General features: G+C 31.6%; 1 protein-coding gene across 1 annotated transcript in view; it reads left to right on the top strand.

The window, feature by feature from the left end:
* Positions 1-1,801: 1,801 nt before the first annotated feature.
* LOC143200041 (uncharacterized) overlaps positions 1,802-11,090 on the top strand; it is a 15,821-nt gene continuing 6,532 nt past the window's right edge. Inside the window, exons 1-4 of the mRNA XM_076410287.1 lie at positions 1,802-1,953; positions 2,181-2,445; positions 7,210-7,653; positions 7,731-7,927. Of these exons, the coding sequence (XP_076266402.1) occupies positions 1,887-1,953; positions 2,181-2,445; positions 7,210-7,653; positions 7,731-7,927 (973 nt within the window). The 5' untranslated portion in view covers positions 1,802-1,886. The remainder of the gene's footprint in view (positions 1,954-2,180; positions 2,446-7,209; positions 7,654-7,730; positions 7,928-11,090) is intronic.

Genomic DNA, 11,090 nt, shown 5'->3' with positions numbered 1-11,090 from the left:
GTCTTTCACTTACCCTCATTTTATTCTGAAATTTCTTATCTGCATTTTAAAGGAAATATTAGGAAAAAGTTACCGTCGTTTTTGTTTTGTGAAAATTAAGTATTTATTTAAGCAAAACTGCAATAGATTTGATATTAAAATAATTGTTTATCGTTACCCATTCCTTTTTTAATATCAGACAAGCTCCATTCAGTAAATAATTATGGTTTTATTTTACTATATAATGTATTTATAATTATAGTATTCGCATTGAAAGTTAACACAGGTCTAACGAATTACTAGGATATTTTCTATTAAAAATTATAATGCTTTTCTCTTATTATGTATATAGTGTTTCGATAGTCCCTTTTTGATCAATTTTTTTCATTCTCTGGCAACTATTGATACATATTGACTTTTATGTATTCTTTTTTCTTTTAGTTTATGAATCTCAAAACCCTCTCAACAGTTTCTGTCAGAATAGCTCTTTGGAGTGTCCTTTTAATATTTTTTTCTTAATATATTAATAAGTACGAAATATTTTATTCGGTGCTTGTATATATTCTGATTATTTTTTAACTTTAAAATGATATTTATTGAGAAAAATTGGTAAAATATATCAACTAAAATATTTTCACCATTTTTTTACAACTTCTTCCCATGTGAGTGGTAACATGGAAATATTGTGTCGAAAGAACGATTTGCTGTTTCCTTCGTCATTTAAAATACGTTAATTAATAAATCAATTGCTAAGCTATCTGAAAGTTTTTTGAGAGTATGAATTGGTTTTCCGTTCAATATGTTTTGAAATTCGATTCTTTCAATTCTTTGAATTTATTTTGGTCATCCACGCTGTCCTTTATTATTAACACCAATATGATATTGGTGTTAATAACGAAGCTTTTAAAAAGTTTTTAATTCGCTGAAACCAAAATCCATAATTTGGATTTCATTAGAAGCAGCGTCCCTGTAAGTTTCAAAAAGTGTGTGATGGATTTCGGCAGCAGATATCTTTAAATCAAACAATAAACGTAATGAATATCCATTATTAGCGTCTATATACTACATAACTTAATAATATTAAATGTAGAACTGTTTTTTATGTAGGGAAATGTCAAAACCATCAAGCTTAAGAGTTAGGTTAGGTTGTTTAATATTTGTTTACATTTTTACTTCGCATTTTCCCCAATAGAGGTTGCTGATCAAAAAACTTATAAGCATGGAATTTATTCCTGTACAGTGACTGCATCTTCTGGAAAATATTACAATAGTTATAACAATACATAAATAGTCCTAATTTCAGTTAATTTTTTTTAACTTATTTAATATATACTCAACAGCGTAAAGTTTTTGCAACTCCGTTATTAATTTCTTCAGTTTTATTTTTATGATATTTTATGAAGGCAGTTAAAATATACAAAAATGAATTAGTGTTGATTTTGACAAAGTTTACGATTTAGAGGTGAAAACTTTGGAACCCGCCATAAAATTGTGGAAAATGGACATGTTGTTGGACGATGATTATAATTATTCATTAGTATGTGGCATAAAAATGTTGATAGACGATTTTGAAGAGAATTATTAAGCATTTTAATTAAAAAAAGTCAAGCAATAAAATATATTTAGCATATCAGAAATATTTTAGAATATAATTCAGTGGAAATAGATATAAAATTTATAGAACATAAAAGTTAATAAGCGACATTATGCAACCGAAGATACACGATCGAACCGTTCTACCTTTCGCAGGGAAGATTAAATGTGATTGACCCCTTATAAAATTATCCGATGACCTCAGTATTTTAAGTTCATATTTTTCTTTGATAATCACTTGCTATAAATACAAGTGAAGTGAACCTAGACATTAATATTATTTCCATGATTTAATTGAATCTATATCTGAAATAATGTATAATATCGTCATTTTTTACGTTACAGTTTTCATATTTAGTATATGCACTGCAGTAAATGATTGTGAGTATAAATCAATAATGTTATTTGATATGTTACTAAGAACTAGATTGAAAATTATAAAATTATATCTATTATTTCTTATTACTAGAGAAATATTATTTGTTTAAAATATTTAAATAAATAATGTTAAAAAATGTTATTAAAATTAAGGAGGTGCATAGATTCCTTGTACTCACTGTTGTAGTAATATATATTAATTAACATTACTCCGAGTTATGTTTTTGTAGATTCTTATTTAATTAACACTACTCAGTGTACTATTCCAAATTTACCAGCTTTTTACCACAGTTGGAATAATTATACACCTAGCTATCCTATATCATGTTCAAGTTTTGAACCCGTAAGCTATATTACCGTTGAAAGAGATGTGGTAACACTGCACATACGGACAGAGGTCATCCAAAAACAATTTGGGAATTCCGATGACAACACTTGCTGTTATAGTGTTATTAGTAGACATGGCTCTGTTGATTATCCAGACGTTGGATACGTGTAAGTATTGAGATAAGTTGGTTACGTATTACAAAAATACTAAGCGTGATTAAACTATAACGTTTATTTTAAATTATATTAAATATTATTATTTCTTTACTATTATATTGGACTAAATAAAACATATTACACATCATATCACTTAAAGATTTTAGCTGTAACTATATACGATTCTATATGATTTAATATAACTGCTTGTGGTGTATTAGTATAGCGGTTAGTTTACAATGATATAGGGTGTCCCAAAATCTCTTTAAGTTTTGAATTAAATAGAAAACAATTTTTTTTGTGGTATTTTCAGTTAGGTTACAGTATTTTATGGTCAGTGTGATAGATAGTGTGATTTAGTACCATAAGAAGAAGAAATATGTTCTGAAAATGGATGTAGATAAACGTAAATAATGTATCGATAAATGAAAGAGGCGCATTAACATTTGGAAACAATTGTATAACATATAAGCACAGCAGTCAAAATAAGACAACAGTAAAATGACATTGATGAGCGTGTTTATTGGTCAGAACTGCTCACGCCCATTTATTCTATATTGACAGATGACAGGCGTGACAACAGCCACGCGTTATCATTTACGAGAGAAAGGAAGTAATTTTTATGTTAATTTTATGATGACAAAAGCTCGTTGAGGTAAAATTATTATTTAATAGGGAAATTAGTACCAGACAAAAAAAGCCTGTACATCACCAAAATTTTCTAATTTTGTAACACTAATTTCGTAAATTTGCTATGGAACATAGGTATATTTATGTTAAATAGTATGAAACCAGAATTTGTTTAAAGATTATAGTAAAAGTAAGAGTTAAAAATGGTCATATTCGTATACTTTGTACCTATAACTTTCTGATTGCAGATATTAGAAAAAGTAGATGTCTGTAAATATAAGATGTAGTTAATAGAAAGTGTGAAATAAATTGATAACACAAGGTTTGAGGCTTTGTGATTCATTATTTCTTTCGGTTTCTGGGGCAGGTAAATAGTGCAGAAAAATAGAAATAATATATCGTATAACAAATTTTATTGCAACGAAAAAAAAAAAAAAGTAATCTAAGGCTCACACACAAGCAATATAAATAATATATTAAAACAAAAACTAGTATAAATACTCTAGTATATTCTAAAACATAATTTATCTTATTTTTTATCGTTTTGTTTCGTTTTTTTTATTTTTTACTTTAAATTTACCTGAATACTGTAAAACTATACAGTATTATAACTACTGCTGTACTACTGTAAACTATACTGTATACAGTATGTGCATACTATATTGTGGGCTCTGATAATTATTCTATCTTGGTAGTTATTCGCATTTGATCATTCAATATTCAAAATCCTTTTCCATACTTTCAAGTAAATCAGATCATATAATGAATCTAGCTTTCCAACTGTTACCCTAGTATTCCTCTTTAGGACATTTCTTTGTAGGAGATTGTTTAATTATTCTATTGTCATATTTATGTGAATGATCCCACATTTTTATTCTGTTCTCATCATATAACTAATACCTGCAAAGATAATATAACCATAAAGTAATTTTTAATAGAGTCGTAGTAGCAGCATATAGAAATAATTAAAAAATTTAACTTCTTGTAATTTTGTAATGACACAACCAGCTACATACATTGAGTTTCGTCTGCTACATTAATAATTTTTCTTATTTCTTCTTTTATTTGCGCTTTTAGTTAAAGATTTTTTATTCTCCCTTTGCCTAGGATATTCATTATAACATGCCATGAACATGTGAGTCTTTGTGGACTGGTTTCCATAACTTTTATCCTACTTAGACCACAATTTAACAAAACATAACATTTTACTAATAATTCTTACCTTATATACTTGTTTTCGTATTGTCTGCTGCTTATTTTTTCTACTAAATAACAAATAATTGTATTACCTCATCCAACTTTTGTAAACATAAAATTAACCTAAATAATACTTGTAAAAATACTGACAACTCTTTTAAACAACAACGCGTGACTGTGAAATCCTTCAAGCTGTTTTAGAATAAATGCGCATGGGCAGTTCTGTCCAATTCGCATGCACGTCATTGCCCTTTTACTGTAGTCTCCCAAAATATATTTAACACTGAAAATGTCTAGACCAAAGGTGAATATATTGAATGATCCTATCCTTCCACAACTTTCAGTAGTTCTTAGCATCCAATTAAGTTTTCACAAAATTTGTGAATCGTTTGACTATTCTGAATTTATAAGTTCTGACATTTATTTGTAAACATTACTTCAAAAACAGAGGAAAGATGGGTTAAAAGAGGATTGGATTAAGAGAATTAAATTGTGGGAACTCATTGTCACTAGAACGGATCTGCAATTCCAAATATATTGGACCAATATGCTTTTTAAATTACATCAATTACAATAGAGATTTCAATAAACTTTATACAGTCTCTTCAAGTAACATAACCCCTTCTACCGTTTGATTAAGTCTCTCTATCGTCATATTCTATTTCTAACTTAAGAAAACGTTGCCAATGTCAATATTCTGACAAATTACTCAATGGATGCTAAATTACTTAAAAAATACATTTTTTATGGACACTTTCAAATCGTTCAGTAATACAGGATACTTTATATATTTCCTAAAAAATGCTCCCATAACAAAAGTAATAAAATTTAAAAAATTTCTAAGATGAATGTATTTGAATATGTAGTCGGTCCAAAATAGCATTCGTTTTAAAATCTGACCATATCTTTCCCGTTTTATTGTATTTAAAAAAAGGTACAATACTGTCTGATGCATCCGAACATGTAACCGAATCAGCCTCAAATATTGTCAGGTTGCCAAATGTCTACAATATTATTCAAATCATTCGTGATAATATTTAGAGGTGATAAACTCGTAAACGTTATTGTCAGAGTCAGAAACAGATTGCGTCCCTAACCAGCTACTTCGAAAAGGAACGAGATAATGCTCAAAGTTGACACGACGAGAGTGCGACGTCATAAATTTTGATAACGTGAATTCACTGTTAGTTTGAATGTCTATTCAAACTAACAGTGAATACATACATTGGGTTTCGTCTGCTACATTAATAATTTTTCTTATTTCTTCTTTCATTTGCGTTTTTAGTTAAAGATTTTTTATTCCCCCTTTGCCTAGAATGTTCATTATAAAATGCCATGAATATTTGAGTCTTTGTGGACTAGTTTCCATAACTTTTATCCTGCTTAGACCACAATTTAACAAAAACATAATATTTTACAATGAAAACCGGGGCGATTTATAATTCATTAAAACAAAGAGTTAAAACAACGTTTGCCGGTTTATAACCCGTAATTATAATATTTTGAAGAATTTTGCAGACGTTTGACAAACGGACAACTTTTGCAGGCCATTTGGTTTACATGTTCGAACTAACAGCATACTATCTCTTTTAGATAGAATAAAATGGCAAGGACAATATTGTCTGATTGTAAAACGAATTTACAGCTTTCGATGGACATATATTGATCACGTGTGTCACTACTGTCTTGAATAGACCATAGTTGGGTTTGCATTTAAAATTTACAAATGTCATTGCAGGGACCGATGGCCAGGGTTTACGTAAGTCTCATCCATGATCATAAAAATTTTATCTTATTAAATTCAAGCCGAATAATTGATGTTTTATATTTGGTGCTGGTATGAATTTTGATCAGCGATATCTATTGGTGAAAATGAGGAGTATCAATCTGATCAACTGCTCCCCAGCTCAACTGTGAGTCCAGGACAGTTGTCCATATCGACAGTGAGTCGGAATATTCATGGCCATAAAGTTTTGCTGCTTATATGGTAGGATCTGCAATAATCAGTGTATTAAGAGCTACTAAAACTGAATAAAAATATTACTCCAGATATCTATCGACGTTGGTCGATACAAATCGAACGACATATTGTTGTAAAAAAATTTAGCAACAGCTAGTAACAGACTTATAGTGTATTTCTCGCAGGAAATCTCTTGCACCTTGCAAAAATTGTGAAACCTTTGAAGACAAAGAGTTTCAAGATGTATTGGACGAAATTCTCGCTTAAGCCTTCAAAGAACACTGAGTCAGTTTAGGAGATGATGAATAAACCGTTCCAAATATTTACATACGATATGAAAGATAAAAAATGGGGGAAAATTGCTACAACACCAACTGACTGAAAATATTACTTCGATCCGTTTTGCCAGACAAAATATATTCTATGACATATTGTGATGAATCTACTGAGGTAAAAAGTCATCAGTTACTCAAGGAGAGTCATGCATATCGACACTGAATAATCAGTGTATTAAGAGCTATTAAAGCCGAATTAAATGTTACTTCAGATACTAACACACTAATACTAACATATGTTAGTATAACATACTAATACTAACATCAGTAAAACTAAATGAATGACATATTGTTGTAAAAAATTAGCAACAGCTAGTAATAGACGCATAATCCTCTTCTTGCGGGATAATACTTGCAACTTGCAACAGCTTTGAAGCGTGTACTCTTGCAGCGTATTAATTACGTTCAGATCTATGCAGCATAACTTAACCTTAATTAATAATTGGATTGCTGCCAAACTAACATTGTTATTTCGGTAAGATATCACCATATTGGTAGAAAGTTGGGAAAAAGTTGTCGAAAATTATGGAAAATGTTTTGGTTCATATACATTTTTCTTAATAAATGCCTTCTTATCGATCAAAATACATACCTAATAACATATACATGTTTATATTACTATATACACTAATGTTTAAAATATTATATTTGTAGATTTTCATCATACTGTAGGTCCTTTAAAAACTCAGCACGACTATATGATGATACAGTCGTAGTATTATGTCATAACTCCACGGAAGACACAACAAATGGTTACCCGTCGAATTTCTGGTATAGTAATATTCATCAAGTAGTTCGTAGAACACCAAATTTGGTACGAAAAGCGGAATTGTTGAAGGAGTCATCACGGAAGAAGCCGATCAGTGTTCTTATCGTCGTAATCGATGCGGTTTCTCGATTAAATTTTATCCGAACTATGCCGAAAACGAGGGATTTCGTGACGCAAAATGGCTTTCACGAATTTAGAGGCTACAATAAAATTGATGACAATACATTTCCCAACGCAATGGCGTTTTTTAGTGGCATGAATCAAAACCAATCGGTCGATATATGTCAGCCGTGGACATTAGATGGATTGAACAACTGTCCTTTAATATGGTACGTCCACTATATAAAGTCTAATTTAGGTGTATGTAGAAATTTACGGATAAATCAATTATCTCAGATTGTTTTAGGTATGACTACAGAGATTTAGGCTACATTACGGCGTACGCGGAAGACTGGTCGGATATCGCCACCTTCAACTATCTGAAGAAAGGGTTTAAGGTGCCTCCTACCGATTATTATTTTAAACCGTATATGGATTCTCTACGGTTTTTGAGGACCGAAATACAAGACGGAATGCCATTTTGTGCTGGTCCAGAATCACAAGGTAGATGACTCGAATTGTCTTTTAATATTTAGTATCGAGAATTGCTCACGCTATTTAAAAATTTGGAATGTCTTAATTATAATATTTAAATTTGCTATTCAATAATTCTGCCCTTTTTGATTTCTATATTTGAATAGTTTAAGTGAGGTTTAATCTGAAGCCTCATTCCGCGACAAAGCTTTAACACACTACACATTTTTCAATACAACTCCTACAACGCAAATACATTTTTAGCTTTTAAAATCTACAGTTAATAACATATCAATTGAAAAGTCTCCGGCCTACCATAGTAAAACACATTTCTTTTCAAAAACATACACTGATTATAGCGACCATCCAATTTTTCGATACCATTTTGTAGTACGATTTGTCCTTTGCTTTAAAATAGGCCTCAGTTTCGGCGATCACCTCTTCATTCGACGAAAATTTCTTCCCAGTGAGCATTCTTTTGAGATCTAAGAACAGGAAATAGTCGCTGGGGGCCAGATCTGAAGAATACGGTGGATGAGGAAGCAATTCGAAGCGCAATTCATGGATTTTTCCCTTTGTTTTCACTGACTTGTGACACAGTGCATTGTCTTAGTAAAGTACTACTTTATTTTTCTTCAAATGCGGTCGTTTTTCGGCTATTTCGTTCTTCAAACAATCTAGTAACGCTATATAATAGTCGCTGTTGATGTCGCAAAATACAGATATCATAACCTTGGCAGCCGCCAACTGTTCCATTTTCCCACGCTTTGGAGCGGGTTCATCGTGTGCAGTCCACTCGGATGACTGTCGGTTGGACTTCGGAGTCATATGATGGAGCCATGTTTCATCTATTGTCACATATCGACTCAAAACTCGGGCTTATTACGCCTGATCATCTTCAAACACTGTTCCGAATCATCAACTCGTCGTTGTTTTGGTTAAAAATGAGCGCGCGCGGTACCCACTTTACACAGAGCTTTCTCACACCCAAATATTCGTGAATGATATGATGTACACATTCAGTTAATATCTCTAGTGTGTCTGCTATTTCGTTCAATTACAATTTACGGTCATTCAAAATTATTTTCTGGTTTTTTTTAAGTGTTTTCATCGGTAACAACCTCCTTTGGGCGTCCACAGCGTTCATTGATCTGTTACGTTTGGTTATGATGTTCATGTAGATATTGCAAAGAGACCGCTATTGATTTGATTATTTGTAGGTTCCGCGTAAAATAGTGCCCCTCGAACGAGGCAACAAAACTGTAATACAGTTGGGTAAAAATAACAAATTTCAATATATTTATTTAATGTTATCTATATTTTAAAATCTCAATTTACCAACTAGGGGTTCATCTGTACTGGACCTACAGTTTAACGTGGGCTCTGAACGACGGTATCGGCATTAAGCCTACCGAGTGACCAACTTAGTAATTATCCCAGCAGTCATCAGGTCTTACCCAGCCTGGTTACTGGAATGACTGGGATCATTTTCCTTGTCGGATTTTACACTCTTGCCTAGAACAATCACAAATATTAAACAATCACAAACATAAATTTACGACGATGCCCCAGTAGGATTTGAACCCGCGGCTATTGCAACAATAGAAGGACCGTCCTGTCGCCTTTACCACAGCGCCACCAAGCCGGCTATCATTTTTTTAGGAGTTAGGAAATTATAAGAGCTAGTTCTTAGTTCTTTGAACTTACAAGACAAGTATGTTGAAGCACCACTCTGCTAGGCTTTTACTCGTCGATCAAAGCTAATAGTATTAGAAAGATACAACGTTCGGTGAATATGGCGGATAGGGAGCGGCTCCCCATTTAAAACATTTTATGTACGTATTCGCGAATAGTTGATAACACTTTATACTATTTTTATATCTATATATATACGACAGTTTGTATCCGATACTTTACTCAAACGTATTAATTTAAATTCGTAGCTGATCCGTATTACGCTTCACAACATGAAGCAAAACTCGTGATATAAAGCAGAGAAGGGTTTATTTATTTTGCCCTTTCCATACTGTTTATTATGAGCATAATTTAGGCCAAAATTTAAAATTATTGTTATATTAAAAACATTCTTTGATTCTATTTTGGTCTTATTTAATTTAAATCACTAAACGATTAAGCATTCTAGTGCCTCGAAAGCAAGTTTTCAAAAGTGTAGACTTGCTAGTTTAGTGAAGCTATCAGCTGCTGACGATTAAATAGGCTATACGAATAATTAAATATGCCTTCGAGTTGAATTCTCTACCAGCAATTTTGATAGTTCCATCGAATTTAACTTATTTTATAGGCATATAAATTCGTTTCAGAGGATATTTTTAATTTAAAATTTTATTTCAAAAATCGGTACAAAGTAATTTGTTAAAAGTATTATCCATCGATAGCCGACACTTACAGAAAATATATGAATTGTGTGTCGAAAGAAGAATGCATATTTAGAGAGTTAACTTAAAAGTAATGAGTTACTTAAAATACTTTCAAGTGTTACTTAATGCCAGCGTGAAATAATTCGCAAAAGTCTGTCACAAGTTGATGGAAACAAGAGTTAAATTGGATGGTTTAATCTTCGAATTAACAGGTCAATTGAAAAGTCACCGGCCTGGCACATAGATGGCGCTACTATAATTAAATCCATAAGTTTTTAAGTTAGTCCTAAGTCTCAAAAGATGCGTGTATAAATTTGACAGCTGTCGGATCATTAGTTTGTGAATTATAGTATTTTGAGTGAAGCAACTTTTGTTATTGTGAAAAAAATGGATAAAAAGGAATTTCGCGTAATAATAAAATATTGCTTTTTGAAGGGAAAAAATACAGTTGAAGCAAAAACTTGACTGGATGTGGAGTTTCCGGACATTGCCCCAGGATAATTAACCATCAAGGATTGGTATGCTAAGTTTAGACGTGATAAAATGAACACCGAAGAAGGAGAACGCAGTGGACTCCCAAAACAGATTGTTACCGACGAAAATATTTAAAAATTACACAAAATGATTTTGAATGACCGTAAATTGAAATTGAGTGAAATAGCAGAAACTCTAAAGATATCAACTGAACATGTACATCATATTATTCAAGAATATTTTGGTATGAGAAAGCTTTGTGTAGAGTGGGTGCCGCGCGAGCACACTTTTACCAATATCAACGAGAACTTGATGATTCGGAGCAGTGTTTGAAGATGATC

Source organism: Rhynchophorus ferrugineus, unplaced genomic scaffold (assembly GCF_030347505.1).
Source record: "Rhynchophorus ferrugineus isolate W39M unplaced genomic scaffold, kcgeb_rfMv2 rfM7, whole genome shotgun sequence".
Lineage (NCBI taxonomy): Eukaryota > Metazoa > Arthropoda > Insecta > Coleoptera > Curculionidae > Rhynchophorus > Rhynchophorus ferrugineus.
This window is presented reverse-complemented; position numbering and strand designations above follow the sequence as displayed.